The sequence below is a fragment of the Candoia aspera genome, chromosome 12 (genome assembly GCF_035149785.1).
Source record: "Candoia aspera isolate rCanAsp1 chromosome 12, rCanAsp1.hap2, whole genome shotgun sequence".
In the NCBI taxonomy this organism is placed as follows: domain Eukaryota; kingdom Metazoa; phylum Chordata; class Lepidosauria; order Squamata; family Boidae; genus Candoia; species Candoia aspera.
Genome location: NC_086164.1, coordinates 16,680,055 through 16,700,229, shown reverse-complemented (window position 1 = coordinate 16,700,229; position 20,175 = coordinate 16,680,055). Strand labels below are relative to the sequence as shown.

Sequence of the window (20,175 nt, the reverse complement as noted above, 5' to 3'; positions counted from 1 at the left end):
AAAAGCAGGGCTGATCCTAGGCCAAACCTGTAGGAATGTGTGTGGTGGGCAGCTCCTTGCCCGTGCTTCAGAGCAACATTCCCCAACCTGGGGGCGGCTACCCCCTGCACCCTTTGAGGAAACTGCATCCTTCATGCGTTAGAAAGTGCGGCGGGGGGGGGGGGGACGGACGGACATGAACAGATTCCTGGCTCCTCATCCTGATGAGAGTAACAGTTAAAGCCTTTTGCCCTATGCCAATTGCTTCACTGCCAAGTCCGAGTTAAAGTCCCCTTTTGTTATTATTTTCTATCCTGCCTTTATTATTTTTACAAATAACTCAAGGCAGCAAACATCCCTAATACTCCTTCCTCCTCCTCCTTTCCCCCCCACCACCACCCTGTGAGGTGGGTTGGGCTGAGGGAGAGGGACTGGCCCAAGGTCACCCAGCCGGCTTTCGTACCCAAGGAGGGACTAGAATTCACAGCCTCCTGGTTTCTAGCCTGGTGCCTTCAGCACTAGACCAAACCGGCTCTTTTCATCTCTGGATCTTCCTTTTGCAATTGTCTACTCAGGAGGTTCATGGTATCTACATTATGTAAGTGTGTGTGAGTGTGCATTTTAAACAAGGGCTGAAACTTTTAATCCCTAGTCCAACGTTTCTCAACCTCAACCACTTTTAAGATGTGTGGACTTCAACTCCCAGAATTCCCCAGCCAGTATGCTGGCTAGGGAATTCTGGGAGTTGAAGTCACACATCTTAAAGCGGCTGAGGCTGAGAAACTTTGCCCTAGCATATTTCCATTCCCTCTTGCCGAACCTTTTTGATGCACCCATCAGCCCCACACATGAAGGGGGTCCTATCCGAAATACCAGCATTTGAGATAATCCGAGCCAGCTTCATTTGAAATTTTGACACCAGCTGAGTTAGAGTTTCACCCCCACCCCCCCTGTAGTGCATCCATCTCAGTAGAAAAAAATCCCTGAAGAAAAAGGATGCGGTGAGAACAGCCTGGGGTGCGTGCGTGCGTGTGCGTGCGTGTGTGTCTCTCTCTCACATCTCGCGTTAACATTCTGCCCTCAGCCTTTCGTACTCTGAACGGGGTCCTGCCCACGTCCTTTTTTCACGATGCTGATTTGCTTCTTGGTTATTTTGCGGCATAAAGAAAACTTCTTGGACGATCATCAAATCTTATTAGCAGTATCTCAGTGGAGAGACTGTTTCTATAATAAGCAAATTTGAAGCAGACAGACAGAAATCTCCTGATGTTTAATTTACCAGAGGCATTGCCTTTGGCGTACATCAAAGGATGAACAAATGCTGACTTTATCAACTAGGAAGTGGAACTAACGGAAACAGTTTCCATATTTTAATAGTTAATTTTTGAGAGCTAGATTTCTAGTATAAATAAAATAACATTGACACGAACATCTGGAAATGAACAGTTCTGCTTACTAGAGTGCAATGAGATTAATAATAATAATAATAATTATTATTATTATTATTATTACAGGTTTACTAAGGAGCACAGCCTACTAAAACCTACTCCAAATGCAGGAACTTAAGATTGCAGTCTCAAATATATTTTGCGCAGTCATTAGCTGTGATCTTGCGCCTACTCAAATGCTGAATTGCTCTTTGCTTTCCCATCCTTGTTAGAATTCCAGATATGCTCTTTGGGGATGCACGTCCACTTCCATCCATCAACAAAGGGCCTTAATATTCCCATAGAAATTTCGCATCCCACCAACTAAACTCCCTTTGCAACTCCTTTAGATACGAATATTTATTGGAATGCTACTTTTCCCCACCATAACTCATGGCAACGATTGTATAGGCTATCACGTCCCTTCTAAATATTTGGCTTCCCATCAGCCACAGCCGTGACAGTCAATGACAGGTGATGGGAGTTGAGGTCTGAAGCAGCTAGGGGACACAAGGTGGCCTGTCCCTGGTTTGGGGCAACCATCTGTTTCTGTGCAAGGAGATGACTGTAACACGTTTTTCAGAGTAAAAGCTGTGAAGCCATGCTTTGCTTAATTAGGGTGTAATGAAGGAACCACCATTGGCCTGACCAACACAACACAGTGGACGCTGACAAGTTGTTCATGAGCAAGAACGGCTGGATCCTTACCACAGGCTAACTCAGACCAGACCAACGTATTATTAAGGTCACACGGTGCTTCAGAGTGTGTGGGTCATAGACTGCACTTGTTGGCAACTCCTTAATCCAAATTCTTCTTTGCCCAAGAGGGCAACAATGCACATCAAAAGCAGTGGGGCTCTGATCATATGGCTGTGGCCACCATCTTGATTTTTTTAGCAAGCAACTGAATCCAAGGTGGCAATGAAGCCGGAAATTTAAACAAAGGATGCAAACATTTAAATACAGAAACAGGTTTTCCAGCTATTGACTCCTGCATTGTGGAAAGAAATCTTTACTGCTTTCTAGGGGATATTATAGCTATTTCCCATTTCCATTAATGCTTGCTGTTAGCATTTACACACTGGACAGGACTACATAAATATGGCATTGTGGATCTTTTGAATTGTATCAGGAGTGCATAGCTGATAGCTCCCAGATTGCACACATCCCCTTCTCTTTTTCTGCAGCTTCAGAAAACCCCTTGGATTACCCCACTGAATTCTGAGGGTGGTAATGTAGAAAACCTGTAAATCTAAAATAACCCTAACATAGCGCACTGAGGCTCTTGCTGACTTTCCATAACTATTAAGGGCAGTCCCCTTTTCACTCCTAGATGAGGACAACACAGCCAGAAAAAGAAGGAAAAGCTCGTTGTATGCCAAAATGGTAATTGTGGCATAAAAAATAAGCAATACTCTAGCACTATTTCCTTCCTGTTAAAAGAATGTACATGGAAGTGCATCATTATATCATTATATATAATGCCAATGCATTGATGCTTGCAAAATCAAGGAAAACGTTTAATGGATGCCAACATGCATTTCTTGGATAATCTGTTGAGTAGCTTGTTTTTCCAACCCACACCAAATTTCCTTGGACAAATAATCATGAGTTGTCTGTCAAACTATAGGAGTACAGAAACTGCCCTGCGGGTGTTTTGAACTGCCTGTGCCGTCACAACCAACAAACATGGCCAATGGCAAGGGATTGTGGGAGCTGAAGTCCACAACATCTGGCGGGTACCATCAGATTGCCTCTCCTTTAACAGAGGCCTGGCACTAAGGTCAAAATGAAAAATCCCACGACAAGTGCTAGGGAAGCACTATTGATAGCAAGAGCAATAGAAAACTGATTTTAAAAACACACCATTAATTCCAGTATTACAGAATAAACTTCCACTAGAGTGGAAACAAGCCCCTCCACAGAGTTGAGCAGGTGGCTCAGGACATGCTTGTTTTCCCAAGATTTTTAATATTACAGCTTTCGTCTGCTTTAAATCCGTTTTAATGTTAGTAGAGATGTTTTTCGTTTCTAAGGCATTCAGAGGGGCACCGCACAATTTCTGAATAAATATATGAATATATGAACCTGGGTAAGCTTATCGTAGTTAAGAAGAAGCTGCACATTTTGGGAAGAGGCACCTTATACTTGCACATTCGTGTACACCATGGGAACATGCCAGCATCCACGTCCCCATCAGAAGATCACCAGTGCGGCTCAGTAAGGCCCTCTGGCACACTGACAATCACCAAAACAATCTGGACTTTACCTCCAGATGTGGTCCTTACACCAGATAGGCATGAGCCAGGAGTTTCCCACCGTTACATGCCCTCACAATTTTATCATCTCTTGATGGTTCAAAAACCGTAACCAGAGAACAGCCTTAGATGGTAAAATCACAGGTGCCGAGCTAAGAGACTTTAGTAGAAAGCTTTCAACATTATTTTTCTTTCTGTAATTCTATTCAAATTTGTGGCACTGGAGAATTGGGAAAATAAGTGTTTGAACACTCAAAAACATTAGATAAGAATCTCTTCACCAAGACTGGATTTTGACATGACATATAATGGGCACCAGGCAGTTTTCCCACACATTGGGAAAAATTGGGGATCAAAAGGAAAAACCCAGACTCGTTTCCTAAAGGAAGATTGTACAGAGAAAAGTGGGGTATTTTCTAGCACACTAAATTTATTTACCCTTAAGTGTCTATCTCAAACAGCTCAGAAATGTTCTGACTTTTCACTGTAGTTAGGCAAAATGATAAAAGTGGCAGCTGACAAATGAAGGACAATCTAGAAAAGAAGAAGATTCCTTTAGATGGATGTTTCCTTCTTATAAAACCTTTTTTTTTCCAATACTGAAATCTGAAACAATTACTGCCATGGAATAAGTGAAAAACGCAAACATGTATACAAACAGCAGAAACACGCCGGGGAATTCCAAAGTGATGTATCTGCAACACACTCATGCTTCACCAAGCCACTAGCATATTCCTTGTATTTGTTTCAGCAAGATCTGCAAATTCCAAAAGACCTCATGAATTACAGCTACAATCTTTGTCTCTTCCACCACCATTTTAATTCTCACTGAAGCGAACAAAACTTGTCCCTAGTAGCATTTCTCCCAAAATACTCAAAGGAGGAGGAAGGTCTGCCATGTGCCAAATTTGGGATCTGTTAATATAAGGAAGTGCCCAGAATTCCTACCGAACTGGTTCCACTGTCACCTAAAAGGGTAACCAAGACAAATAAACCAGAAGTCTTTTGCTTCTGATGCAGCCTAATGTAATCTTGAAGGCAGGGAAGTTCTTCCATTAAAAAACCATTTATTCTGTTATGAAGCTGTGGAACGTACAAAGAGGTGTGGAGAGAGAGGTGAATGTCCATACTCAACAGGCCCATCCCAAAAGCCAGGGGTATTTATAAAAAAATAAAAATCCAGACGAAAACATCCACTGCTGCTCCCCACTAATAAGGTCATTCCTGGAAACGGAGACAATCACTCATGACTTTCCAGACGGTGTTGTTATTTGTGGTCTGTGCTGTTAACAAGAAGTTCTGGTTGAAGTACTGCTGCTTATTCCCATCAAATTTGACAGTCCCGCAGGTCACAACAAGAACGGTAGTCTGATTCTGAGTCGCTTGCTCTTGAGAAAGAAAAGAAAAAAGTGCTAAAACACATTCGTCCGCTCCTCAGAAGCCTACTTGTATACATAAGCAGCGTGAGCATTTCTAAGAACAGGCCTTCTTCAAAGCAATGCTATCTAATTCTTTCCCCAATACTCAGAGGTAAAATTTGGCAGCATTACTTAGCGTATTATTAATTTAAGCAAAGAGATGTTAGCTGATCCATCGTGTCTACCAGCAGCGTCCACAGGGGTGACCCTGTCCAATCTCTTGCCTTTTTAACACACACACACACAGACCCCGCTGGTGTCCCCGCCTCTCTCCTTCAAAGAAATGCCCCGTCAAGATACATCTATGCCAGCGATTCTGTCCTGCAACTGCAAGCATTCTGTCACACTTCCTTGAGAACTGATAGTTCAGACCACATGCTGTCACCCTTCAAGCAAGCTGACAAAAAAGAGGCGCTTGCTGTTTGCACTGCAGACAAAGACTAACAGGCACCGTGAGAAAGTTCATTCTTCAATGAACTCTGTAGTCCCCTTGTAAGAAACGCAGAAGTGGGGGCTGCATTCAAAAGGACTGAGCAGGTTGCTACTCTGCTACATTAGTTTCTAAAAGAAGATTTAAGTATGCTGGAACACACAGATGATGTGGAAATATCCCGATAGCTCCCAGCTATGTACATTCAAACACTTCAATTGCCTTTCAGAGTAGAGTTGTTTGTTCACACTCTTTGAAAAGACACAAGCCAACTCATATCAATAACTTTGCAGAGGGTGGCATTCGCTTCTTACCATGAACAGGCTGGCAATCAAACGTGTTAACTTGAAATTCACTAGATGGCAACATCTCAAAGAATTTACCAAGGGCATCTTGGCCAGATATAGCATTCCCGTTCCAAACTAGAGTTGCATCATCAGTGTAAAGTCTGGTTAACACCTGAGGAACATTAGAAAACATTACATAAAACACCGGCAGCATCCGCCCTTTCCCCTTGCGAAGTCCTCCTGAAAAATCTGCTTTCATCATACAATCAACCTGTTGCTTTTTCTTTACAAAATACTTGAAGAGTTCTTAAAGAGGTTCCCTGGGAAAACTCCCCTCAGCTAAACATCTGCTCCCAACAAACTGCTGGATTCGAACTGTGAAACTAAAGATGGGAAGCGTGCAAAATGTTTCAAGGTCAGAACAGGCCGTTCCAATTTCAGAACATCTCCAGTGAAAGGGGAACAGGACAGCTCAAACTTAGGACAGTTCAACCTCAAAGCCTTTTCTACAGCTCCAATAGCTGGCTCTTAGTTCAATATAGACATCGAAGCAGGGAAGGATAAGCACAGGCCATTTAAAAATAGCAGTCGTTGATACATCCAAATATTAAAGGTTAAATTCTTGTTTCTTTGTGTGTATCCTCTGTTCAGCTGGTAGGCACGTAAAAATATAAATCATTTGTCCTCTGCATGAATTTGACCCTTTTTAGCCATTAAAATTGTATATGCTGTAAAAGAAAACTGTTGCTGTTAAAGAAGGAAAACTTAAGCATGATTTAAAACATTAGGCCACAGCTCCATGCAGTTCTACATGGGCAGCACCATCGTATACAGTGAAAGTTACTCTAATTAAATATTTACCAAGTTCTTTAAATTACCAGAATCTGAGTAATAAGCCTGCTACTAACCAGTAACCAAATTATAATAATAATCACAGTTAAGAAAGAAAAAGCTAGGAGATCAGATATGTGCTTAAAAAGAATTAATCCCACACATTCTCAATGTAGGAGCAAAATAGCCACCAGAAATCTACATACCCGCCTTCTTTTATCCATGGTTTCATAATAAATATTTGCAAATTCTTCTGCTGCTCTACATGCTTGATCCACGAAGGTTTTGAACTCCTAAAATAAACCCACATAGTTAAATGAAATTATCTTCAAGGGACATCCACCATATGCTAGCCAGATTTAGCAATTCTACTCTGCCAAGCCCTAGCAGACCACACCCATTCAGAAGACACGTGGCTTTTACATGACAATTTGGCTCTCATGGGTTCAGAAACCCCATCACAGACTAACCTGCAGCCAAAACAGGTGTCCTGGACATTGTCTGACCCTACAATGGGCTCCAAGTGTTCCAGCACACTAAATCTGTACCACTTCCAGAATGTGACCTGATTTTCTGCTACCAAGGCAGAAAACAAAAATTTAAATATATTGGTATATTAAAAGCAGTAAAAAGTACAAATAACGAGGGTCAAATTATCCTAATTTGGATACATTATGTGAAGACTGAGCTCTCTGGAGATGGTTTTCATGCTGTGAAAGGTGGCAGGAAAGAGAAGAAGAGGGCGACCAGCAGCAAGGGGGATGGACTCACTTACAGTGGCAAAGGGGGCACCACTGGAAGAGCTGAAGGACCTGGTTAGAGATAGATCAACATGGAAAAAATCTATCTATGTGGTCACTGAGAATTTACATCAACTTGATGGCATGTAATCAATCAATCAATCAAAAAATACAAAATTAAGTGGCTGCAACATGAAGAATTCTCTTCTTGGTGATTCTTAGTGATTTTTCCCCTGTTATGTTTTTTATATCAGGTTGATCTGGAGAAAAGCTATGTGGTCACTAAGAGTCAACACTGATTTGATGGCACTTAATCAATCATTGTTTTTTATTATTACATAATGCCATGTTTTTATTGTATTATTACAGTCCAATATTGTTGGTGGCACTGTCATTTCAAAGGTCCTCTGCCCTACGTTGCTTTTACATTATTTTAATTTAATAAAAAAACAGGGAAGCTCATATACTGCAACAGCATGTAAAGTATGATTGTTAGCCACCCAGAGTCACTGGTTTGAGATGGGTGGCTATATAGATTGAATAAATAAAATAAATAAAATAAAACAAACAACAACAGAAACCCACCAGTCTCTAGCACATTGATTTGCAGCAATGAATGAGAGTTTGTGACTGGTGACCCCTGTCACAGCAGCCATTCCGTAAACACGTTCACTACATGCTTGCAAAACGTCAAGTGAAGGCCCAACCAAAACACGTCGTCTGCCCCTGCATCAATCTGAGTAACAGCTGCTTAACAGTCAAGGCAACACAGCCTTCAAGGGCGCCTAGTCTGCTGCTGGCTACACTGGCATGTCAATGTCGTATTCCTGACAACAGTATAGAAGTGCTTTGCAATTGTCTCCTGGGGTGTTTCTGAATTCCCAGTGTAGACCCTAACTTGGGTGTTGGTGGGGAGAGGATGATGACTCATGCCAATAATGTTACTTTCAAGTCATCATGGTTTATTACAGACACTGCTGGGCCACAGCTAAGAGATTTCCTGGCAATGTTCTCTCTAAGCACTTGTGAAAGTCACTGTTTTTTAAACTTTTGAGCCTGTGGAAAGTTAGCCAGGTGCTGCCACCTGCTGAAATCCCTAACAAAAATGGCTTGAAAGTCCAACACGGATGAGAAGAAACCAACCTTATCCCTCACTTTATTGTTAACTGTTTTGGGAACGCTTTCTTAAATACCTCAATCCACCTCCCGCACAGTTTGCCATAATTTACTTCTTTACTACCCTCCCACACAATTAAGAGAAAAACTGCAATTCAAAACAATTTAAATATTTACGATCTCAATATTGGGTCTCCCCCTTCATTTTCAGCCCTGGAGGTGTATAAAGTTAGCAGAGAAACATTCTGGTTCCTTTCACACAAAATCCCAGTTCATTATTCCATCGTTTTCTGAACTCACAATTTTGTGGCTTCATACAGCACACCCCACCTGGGGTTTATAACACCCTTTTGGGTTCATATAACTTCTCCAGCCCACTTGGCTTCAGGTGTCATGGGAACCTGTGGGAGAAGTGTGTGTGTGTGGTCAAAGGCCAAGAAGCTCCATGACTGAGAAGGGATCTGAACCCACATCTCTCTGGCCAGGGACCCTAACTCACTTAGTTATTGGATTTATTGAGGCTGCCCATCTCCAAAATCCAGCAACCTAAGAGACGGCTTTATACATGGACTTCACCAAATGGACAACACCGAAATCAGATTGACTACATCCTTTGCAGCCAAAAGTGGCGGACATCTGTACAGTCGGTAAAAACAAGGCCTGGAGCTGACTGTAGTTCCAATCACAAACTTCTTATTGCACAATTTAGGATCAGACTAAAGAAATTAGGGAAGACCCACAGATCAGCTAGATATGAGCTCACTAATATTCCTAAGGAATATGCAGTGGAGGTGAAGAATAGATTTAAGGGACTAGATTTAGTAGATAGGGTCCCGGAAGAATTCTGGACAGAAGTTCGCAACATTGTTCAGGAGGCGGCAACAAAATATACCCCAAAGAAAGAGAAAACCAAGAAGGCAAAATGGCTGTCTGCTGAGACACTAGAAGTAGCCCAAGAAAGAAGGAAAGCAAAAGGCAACAGTGATAGGGGGAGATATGCCCAATTAAATGCAAAATTCCAGAGGTTAGCCAGAAGAGATAAGGAATTATTTTTAAACAAGCAATGCGCGGAAGTAGAAGAAGACAATAGAATTGGAAGGACAAGAGACCTCTTCCAGAAAATTAGAAACATCGGAGGCAAATTCCAGGCAAAAATGGGTATGATCAAAAACAAAGATGGCAAGGGCCTAACAGAAGAAGAAGAGATCAAGAAAAGGTGGCAAGAATATACAGAAGACCTGTATAGGAAGGATAACAATATCGGGGATAGCTTTGACAGTGTGGTCAGTGAGCTAGAGCCAGACATCATGAAGAGTGAGGTTGAATGGGCCTTAAGAAGCACTGTTAATAACAAGGCAGCAGGAGACGACGGCATCCCAGCTGAACTGTTCAAAATCTTGCGAGATGATGCTGTCAAGGTAATGCACGCTATATGCCAGCAAATCTGGAAAACACAAGAACGGCCATCAGACTGGAAAAAATCAACTTATATCCCCATACCAAAAAAGGGAAACACTAAAGAATGTTCATACTATCAAACAGTGGTACTCATTTCACATGCCAGTAAGGCAATGCTCAAGATCCTGCAAGGTAGACTTCAGCAATTCATGGAGCGGGAATTGCCAGATGTACAAGCTGGGTTTAGAAAAGGCAGAGGAACTAGAGACCGAATTGCCAATATCCGATGGATAATGGAAAAAGCCAGGGAGTTTCAGAAAAACATCTATTTCTGTTTTATTGACTATTCTAAAGCCTTTGACTATGTGGACCATAACAAATTGTGGCAAGTTCTTAGTGGTATGGGGATACCAAGTCATCTTGTATGCCTCCTGAAGAATCTGTATAACGACCAAGTAGCAACAGTAAAAACAGACCACGGAACAATAGACTGGTTTAAGATTGGGGAAGGAGTACGGCAGGACTGTATACTCTCACCCTACCTATTCAACTTGTACGCAGAACACATCATGCGACATGCTCGGCTTGAGGAATCCAAGGCTGGAGTTAAAATCGCTGGAAGAAACATTAACCATCTCAGATATGCAGATGATACCACTTTGATGGCTGAAAGCAAAGAGGAACTGAGGAGCCTTATGATGAAGGTGAAAGAAGAAAGTGCAAAAGCTGGCTTGCAGCTAAACCTCCAAAAAACCAAGATTATGGCAGCCAGCTTGATTGATAACTGGCAAATAGAGGGAGAAAATGTAGAAGCAGTGAAAGACTTTGTATTTCTAGGTGCAAAGATTACTGCAGATGCTGACTGCAGTCAGGAAATCAGAAGACGCTTAATCCTTGGGAGAAGAGCAATGACAAATCTCAATAAAATAGTCAAGAGCAGAGACATCACACTGACAACAAAGGTCTGCATAGTTAAAGCAATGGTGTTCCCCGTAGTAACATATGGCTGCGAGAGCTGGACCATAAGGAAGGCTGAGAGAAGGAAGATCGATGCTTTTGAACTGTGGTGTTGGAGGAAAATTCTGAGAGTGCCTTGGACTGCAAGAAGATCAAACCAGCCCATCCTCCAGGAAATAAAACCAGACTGCTCATTTGAGGGAACGATATTAAAGGCAAAACTGAAATACTCTGGCCACATAATGAGAAGACAGGACACCCTGGAGAAGATGCTGATGCCAGGGAGAGTGGAGGGCAAAAGGAAGAGGGGCCGACCAAGGGCAAGGTGGATGGATGATATTCTAGAGGTGACGGACTCGTCCCTGGGGGAGCTGGTGGTGTTGATGACCGACAGGAAGCTCTGGCGTGGGCTGGTCCATGAAGTCACAAAGAGTCGGAAGCGACTAAACAAATAAACAACAACATCTCCAAAAAGATTCTGGGCAGCTTACAAAATGTCCAATTCCTAATTCAATTCACAATTAAAAACCACATGAACAGGAAGACTGTGGAGTCTGAATGGGACATTTAGATGACTGAATTTAACTGCATACAAACATTTCTTGGATGGGAAATTTTTTGGCAGGGAACATTTACTTACTAAGGTGTGTTTACTGCCACAGTCCTAGACTGTAGGCAGGCTCCAATACAGTAGAACAAATGTTTGTGTATCTACATGGTGTATCAAAAGTCAGGTCCCATAGACAACTTATACAAATTATATCAAAGGTTTGAATGGGTTGGCATGTTCTAAACCCTTCCCTCGTTTGACGTGTGACTTTTGAACATTCCTAAATGTAATTAACGTTTTTTCTGGAAAAAAAAATACATTAATTCATAAAACATACTTCCCTCCCTAAATAAAAAAAATTAAAATACAAGCTAAGAAGGAAAAGAAGAAAAAGACTATCTTATATTTATGCTTAAAATATACTTAAACCATAGGGAGACTGGCCTATGGGGCTGACTTTTGGTACTCCCTACATATAGCCATATAAAATATTACATATCAAATTAATAAAAGCGTAATCTCGCTCCTCCGGGCCTGCTATCCCCCCTCGGCCTCTCCCACCCTGCGTTAGATCAGAAGCCCCATCCTCCCCACCCGGGCGGGGCAACCGGGGAGGATGGGGTTTGTAGTCCGGCGCCCAGGCTTCTCTTACCACGACCGCGGCCATGCCGGAGGCCTCTCTCCGGGGCGGCTGCCCGCAAGCGCTGTCAGGAAGCCGGGCGGCCCTCACGCCAAGCGGGAGAGGGCCCACCGACGGATCTCCCCGCCCGTTTCCCCTTCCGGTCAGGCTCCCAACTCCTTCCGGTCCGCCGCAGGTACCCTCCCCGACAGTTCCGACTCGGCTTCGAACGCCGCCCGCCTCAGCGCAGAGCCTGGAGCCGCGCTTCCACAGCTCCGCGTAGGATCCGGCGAGCACCGGGCGAGCCGGCCCGAGCACGGAGCCGCCTGGCGTCCAGAGGAAGGAAGGAAGGAAGGAAGGGGTTCCGCCATAGAGTGCAGAAGCCTAGAGTGACATCGCGCGAAGCCCACCGGCGAGCCTTATAATCAAGTCGGCTTCCGGCAGCGGCCGGAAGTTGGAGTCACGTGTCGCTATGGAGGTGGGCTTGTCCTCCTGAGAACCCCGGGAGGAATGGGGGTCCCGTCCAGCCTTTGGGGTCTCCCGGCGCCCCCGCGGCGGCTGCTGCTGCCGCCGCTGCTCCCCGAGGCGAGGATGGCCAGGCCGGGGACGGAGGCGATGGGATGCCCGTGTCCCTCCGGAGCGTATCACTAGATGTTAATCATATTGGGAATTGCTGGAGTCGTTAGCAGGCAGTCAAACCAAGAGAAAGTATCTCGTTCCTAGATAATGCACATAATATTATTAGAAAGTGATACATTAATAATAAGAGCATTCTTATCGATATATATTGATAACGTTAGCTATTCCCTGATAAAATTAAGCATTATTTCCAGGAAGTCATACTAATGGAAAATTTAAGGTATTGCTAGACAATCATGGTAATGATATGATTAGAAAATAACATATGAATAAGAGCATTCTCATCAATATATATTAGTAATTACTGGATAATATTAGGCATTAGTACTAGTAGTCATACTAGGAGAAAGTGTGTCATTACCAGATAATAAGGCAAATAATATTAGAAAATGATAATAATAAGGACTTCTTATATGTTAATACTAGGAATTATTGGGTAATATTGCTAGATGATACAATTAGAAAATTATTCATAAGAGTATTCTCATCAATATATAGTAATATTAGGAATTGCAGGGTAGTATTGGGCATTATTACTAGATAGCCATATTAAGAGAAAATCTCATTGCTAGATGATAATGATATGATTAGAAAATAATATCAATAAGAGCATTCTTACCCATATTCCGTATATTAATAATATTAGGAAGTACAGGATAATAGGCATTAGGATAAGTATACTAAGATAGTATGTACTACATAATATTAATGGTATTATTAGAAATTGATATGTATTATTAAATAATAGGATTATTGCTGGATAATATTATCATAGCATCCCTCCAAGAACCTTATAAGTCTTATAATAAGGTGGACCAGGCTTTTGGATGGGTCCTAGGCCTAGAAGATATTAATGTTTTGTTAAAAATCTGGCATTTGTCAATCTGTGAAGAGCTTTGGTTGTTTTGTGCCTGAACTGTTTGTGAGCAAAGCAGTTATTCTTGGAAGGATGTCTGAATACTAGGTTTTAAAGTTTGGTTCAGTGAAATTTGTAAGCTCTCAGTCTTTAAAATAGCCTGGTTTTATATTGGATTTTTCTTTTTTGGTCATTCTTTTCTCTCTTTTCTCTTTAATTTTTTTTTCTCTTTAATTCATTTCTCTCTCATAGCTTGCTTTTTCTTTCCATTAGCTTCATTTGGTTTTTTGATAAGCATATAGTTTTTTTCTATTACTTTTGAATAAGTACATCAGTTGTATTCTTTTGTATTAGTACATCAATTGTATTCTTTTTCTTAAAAACGTCTTTTAACAATCAATAGAACAAAGGTTTTTTTAAAAATAAAAAATAAAACAAGCTAAGCCATAATGTGAGTTGTTGATTTTGGGGAATTAACATGTTCTGTGGACTTAGCTGTTTGGAGTGCAAACCACAGTGTATGGCATAATACTGTGGGTGTATCCAGCAATTCTGATTTATTTTCATACTGGGTCATGACTCCAGGGAGGTTCATGAGCAACTTAGAGCGATGTCACAAATTTGTTAAAAAATTCTCAAGGTTGTACAGGAAAGGAGGGTTGCTGGCAAAACATGGTATGACCTTTGCCTGCACGAGCCACAGTGGGTTGTGCGGTTGTGGTACCATACAATTTGAGAATCCCTGTGGTTAATATTTAATTTGTAAAAGCAGGCGGTATATTTATTTCTTGCCCATCCCAGCATTGTTTCATTCAGGGGGAGGCACACAAATTCCATGATTATTTTAAAGGAGCGGGTACCAAAAGTTCGAATACCCTTGCAATAAACTATGACGTAGCATATTTATTTATTTTTTATTTCATTTATTTAATCTCTCATCTCTTCCCATCGGGGGACTCTGGGCAGTTTACAATAATTGATTAAAACAACGACCATACAATAAAAATAAAATATACAAATATAAATTACTCCAATAAATATAAATAAGAGTGAAAAAGTAAAACAAATCCAAGTAGCGGAGATGCTGTGTGACTCCTGCCAGCACTAGCTTTCCCTAACCGAGTGCCCTCCAGAAATGGTGGGCCAAAGAGAGTGTTCATAATCCCTAGCACCACATTTAGCATTTCTCCATCATAAGGTATTTCAAAATAATGTGGATGTCAATGTGACTGTGTGGTGGACACACTGAATGGATCCAGAGGTTGCTGGAGTACCGCTTACTGCCACCAATCCTGTCATGGCAGGGCTGAACCTGTAGAGTAAAAGGCTGGAAATCTTCCAACTACTTCAAACAGCCTCCTGGGACATCCCCCCCTGCTGCTGCCACCTATCTTCTGGGGGGGGTGGCTTCACCTGTCATGCTCCCGACTAGATAGGGCTCCTACAGCCTGTGTGCCTTACTGGCAAGTGAAATGGGGTGGGGGGCACGATAAAAAGGAATTAAATCCTACAGTGCCTTCTCCACAGACCCATTGTGAAAGGATACAGCCCCTAATATCTCAGCAGAAGTTGCAAGATTTTGCTCTGAAGCCACACACAAGCATTAAGTGCCTTACAGATTTAAAAAAAAAACTTCCAAGAAGGTTAGCAAGGCAAAATTTAAGCCCTCTTTAATGTTGTATGCCATAAAGTTGTTTACTTCCTGCATTTTATTTTTCTTTCTTACTCTTACATGCTCCCAACCCAGGATTGTAAAGTAGGAAATAAAGTAGATGAGTTTTATAGATTATAGGGGTTTTTTTTAGGTTTAGTTAACTACTCAACAGGTCATATAGCTTTTATGTCAATAAAATAAATGTACCTGCAAAACACAGGTATTTTGCTCCATTTTTTCCTTTTTTGCAGTGGTTGTTGACTGTGATAAAGTTTGTTTTGTTTAGTGCCACCTCCTGGCCAGTGTCTTCAGCAAAGGATCGTTACCTTGTCGTGGTGCTGGAGCTTGAGCACCTCAATGATGCCATGAGCTAAACCGTGAAGGGCCACCCAAGACGGGAAGGTCATGACAGAGAGGTCAGACTAAATGCGATCCCTGGGGAAGGTAATGGCAACCCACCCCAGTATTCTTGCCGTGAAAACTAAATGGATCAGTACAACCAGAGATATGTCAGTATACCATCGGAAGGTGAGACCCCCAGGTCGGAAGATGGTCAAAATGCTACTGGGGAGGAACAGAGGATGAGCTCAACTAGCCCCAGACGTGATGACGCAGCTAGCTCAAAGCCGAAAGGACGGCTAGCAGCCGACGGTGCTGGTGGTGAACGGCAAATCCGATGTTCTAAGGATCAACACACCATTGGAACCTGGAATGTAAGATCTATGAGCCAGGGCAAATTGGATGTGGTTATTGGTGAGATGTCAAGATTAAAGATAGACATTCTGGGCGTCAGTGAACTGAAATGGACTGGAATGGGCCACTTCACATCAAATGACCACCAGATCTACTACTGTGGACAAGAGGACCACAGAAGAAATGGAGTAGCCTTCATAATTAATAGTAAAGTGGCTAAAGCAGTGCTTGGATACAACCCAAAAAACGACAGAATGATCTCAATTCGAATTCAGGGCAAGCCATCTAACATCACAGTGATCCAAATATACACCCCAACCACAAATGCTGAAGAAGCTGAAGTAGAGCAGTTCTATGAGGATCTGCAGCACCTACTGGACAACACGCCTAAAAGAGATGTTATTTTCATCACAGGAGACTGGAATGCTAAGGTGGGCAGTCAAATGACACCTCGAATTACAGGTAAGTATGGCCTGGGAGAACAAAACGAAGCAGGACACAGGCTGATAGAATTTTGCCAAGACAATTCACTCTGCATAACAAACACTCTCTTCCAACAACCTAAGAGACGGCTTTATACATGGACTTCACCAGATGGACAACACCGAAATCAGATTGATTACATCCTTTGCAGCCAAAGGTGGCGGACATCTGTACAGTCGGTAAAAACAAGGCCTGGAGCTGACTGTAGTTCAGATCACGAACTTCTTCTTGCACAATTTAGGATCAGACTAAAGAGATTAGGGAAGACCCACAGATCAGCTAGATATGAGCTCACTAATATTCCTAAGGAATATGCAGTGGAGGTGAAGAATAGATTTAAGGGACTGGACTTAGTAGATAGGGTCCCGGAAGAACTCTGGACAGAAGTTGGCAGCATTGTCCAAGAGGCAGCAACAAAATACATCCCAAAGAAAGAGAAAACCAAGAAGGCAAAATGGCTGTCTGCTGAGACACTAGAAGTAGCCCAAGAAAGAAGGAAAGCAAAAGGCAACAGTGATAGGGGGAGATATGCCCAATTAAATGCAAAATTCCAGAGGTTAGCCAGAAGAGATAAGGAATTATTTTTAAACAAGCAATGCGCGGAAGTGGAAGAAGACAATAGAATAGGAAGGACAAGAGACCTCTTCCAGAAAATTAGAAACATTGGAGGTAAATTCCAGGCCAAAATGGGTATGATCAAAAACAAAGATGGCAAGGACCTAACAGAAGAAGAAGAGATCAAGAAAAGGTGGCAAGAATATACAGAAGACCTGTATAGGAAGGATAACAATATCGGGGATAGCTTTGACGGTGTGGTCGGTGAGCTAGAGCCAGACATCCTGAAGAGTGAGGTTGAGTGGGCCTTAAGAAGCATTGCTAATAACAAGGCAACAGGAGACGACGGCATCCCAGCTGAACTGTTCAAAATCTTGCAAGATGATGCTGTCAAGGTAATGCATGCTATATGCCAGCAAATTTGGAAAACACAAGAATGGCCATCAGACTGGAAAAAATCAACTTATATCCCCATACCAAAAAAGGGAAACACTAAAGAATGTTCAAACTATCGAACAGTGGCACTCATTTCACATGCCAGTAAGGTAATGCTCAAGATCCTGCAAGGTAGACTTCAGCAGTTCATGGAGCGAGAATTGCCAGATGTACAAGCTGGGTTTAGAAAAGGCAGAGGAACTAGAGACCAAATTGCCAATATCCGCTGGATAATGGAAAAAGCCAGGGAGTTTCAGAAAAAGATCTATTTCTGTTTTATTGACTATTCTAAAGCCTTTGACTGTGTGGACCATAACAAATTGTGGCAAGTTCTTAGTGGTATGGGGATACCAAGTCATCTTGTCTGCCTCCTGAAGAATCTGTATAACGACCAAGTAGCAATGGTAAGAACAGATCACGGAACAACAGACTGGTTTACGATTGGGAAAGGAGTACGGCAGGGCTGTATCCTCTCACCCTACCTATTCAACTTGTATGCAGAATACATCATGCGACAAGCTGGCCTTGAGGAATCCAAGGCTGGAGTTAAAATCTCTGGAAGAAACATTAACAATCTCAGATATGCAGATGATACCACTTTGATGGCTGAAAGTGAAGAGGAACTGAGGAGCCTTATGATGAAGGTGAAAGAAGAAAGTGCAAAAGCTGGCTTGCAGCTAAACCTCAAAAAAACCAAGATTATGGCAACCAGCTTGATTGATAACTGGCAAATAGAGGGAGAAAATGTAGAAGCAGTGAAAGACTTTGTATTCCTAGGTGCGAAGATTACTGCAGATGCTGACTGCAGTCAGGAAATCAGAAGACGCTTAATCCTTGGGAGAAGAGCAATGACAAATCTCGATAAAATAGTTAAGAGCAGAGACATCACGCTGACAACAAAGGCCCGCATAGTTAAAGCAATGGTGTTCCCCGTAGTAACATATGGCTGCGAGAGCTGGACCATAAGGAAGGCTGAGCGAAGGAAGATCGATGCTTTTGAACTGTGGTGTTGGAGGAAAATTCTGAGAGTGCCTTGGACTGCACGAAGATCAAACCAGTCCATCCTCCAGGAAATAAAGCCAGACTGCTCACTTGAGGGAATGATATTAAAGGCCAAACTGAAATACTTTGGCCACATAATGAGAAGACAGGACACCTTGGAGAAGATGCTGATGCTCGGGAGAGTGGAGGGCAAAAGGAAGAGGGGCCGACCAAGGGCAAGGTGGATAGATGATATTCTAGAGGTGACGGACTCGTCCCTGAGGGAGCTGGGGGTGTTGACGACCGACAGGAAGCTCTGGCGTGGGCTGGTCCATGAAGTCACGAAGAGTCGGAAGCGACTAAACGAATAAACAACAACAACCTGGCCAGTGTACAAGCCTTTCTTCTAAAGAAGATATAGGAATATATCTGAATTGTAAACCTCTGGATGTGTCAGACTGTTTCGTAAATCTGTTGCGGTCATCAAAGCAGTCAGTTGGTCGTGGCGAAACAGCATAGCTGCAAGTGTTACTGCTTTTTTTCTTTTTTCTTTTAATGAGACCTAAAACCAGTGGTTGTCTTCTCTGTAGGTTTTGAGGACATCTCTTCCTGCTTATCTTAACAAGGACTTTAGTTGCAAACTTGCACTTCGGAAGAATTTTTCACTTCTTCTCAGTGCTTCAAGTTATAGGCTAAAAAGCCAGCCACGTGCATTTTGATTTATGTGAAACTGAAATACAGATGTACAGATACGGGCTGTTGATTTTTGCATTCCATCTCAAGGAACTTGTTTTTTTTAGCACTCACTACTCCGAGTAACTCAAACAATACCCTTTACATGAAAGTCCATGTTTGTTCTTAAAAAATTTCCACAGCCAAGAGAGCTAAATTCTGCCTGCAGATGTGGAAATTTCCATCTACTCTTCTACCGTGGTATGAAAGAGAGATGCAATATACACCATTGCCAGAACAGAAATAGGTCCCTGAAACATCCCTTTTGTCTGCAGAAATTGGTGCTTGAATCTCTCCTTTTTTTTTTACTTAATTAAAATGTATTATCGCCCTTTCCTTATTTTATTGTGCACTTCGTTTCCTATTTCTGCTTTACAAAAGCCTGTAGGGGGAGCAATCACGCTCTCTATAAGCAGAGAACTGCCGAAAGTGATGCATTTTAGCAGAAAACAAAATATTTATTGTGCAGAATGATAGCTTTGGCCAAAGCAAAGCTAGTTGAATGTGATGATGTTTCGATTCAAAACTACCTAATAATAAACAATGGGAAGAGCATGCGCGGTCCTGCTTGGGGTAACTTGATCAGAAGATCCGGGGAGATCATTTCCAGGGATGTTCAGTTTTTAGTCCCCTGTTGCTGGAGTTGCACACCTCTTATTCTTGGTCCTTTAATTGTGATCTGATTTGCAGGGATCTCATTTATGAATCGTTTTTGTATCACTGGCTTGTTATGATCACTGTTACTAGTGCTACCGTAACACAGACCTGCTTAGGATTTTACAGAACAGGGATGGGGGACCTCTGGTCCTCCAGGTGTAATTAAACTACAATTCCCAGCATGCCTTGCTATTGGCCAGACTGGCTACAGGTAGTCCTCACTTAATGACCACAATTGGGACCAGCATTTTGGTTGCTAAGCAAAGCAGTCATTAAGCAAATCTGACCCAATTTTATGACCTTTCTTGCAGCGGTTGTTAAGTGAATCATGGGTGTTAAGCAAACCGTGTGGTCATTAAGTGAATTGCACAGTTCCCCATTGATTTTGCTTGCTAGAAGCTGGTTGGAAAGGTTGAAAATGGTGATCATGTGACCATGGGAAGCTGCGTTGGTCATAAATGTGAACTGGTTACCAAGTGC

The 20,175-nt window shown here is 42.3% G+C and overlaps 2 protein-coding genes across 2 annotated transcripts in view; both read right to left on the bottom strand.

The window, feature by feature from the left end:
- COL4A5 (collagen type IV alpha 5 chain) overlaps window positions 1-20,175 on the bottom strand; it is a 669,904-nt gene that overhangs the window by 403,423 nt on the left and 246,306 nt on the right. The window lies entirely within an intron of this gene.
- NXT2 (nuclear transport factor 2 like export factor 2) lies at window positions 4,340-12,193 on the bottom strand. Its single transcript, XM_063313434.1, has 4 exons — window positions 12,044-12,193; window positions 6,837-6,923; window positions 5,827-5,971; window positions 4,340-5,052 (listed from the first exon to the last, which is right to left on the bottom strand). The coding sequence occupies exons 1-4, from the start codon at window positions 12,056-12,058 to the stop codon at window positions 4,883-4,885; spliced, it is 417 nt and encodes a 138-aa protein (XP_063169504.1). The 5' UTR covers window positions 12,059-12,193; the 3' UTR covers window positions 4,340-4,882.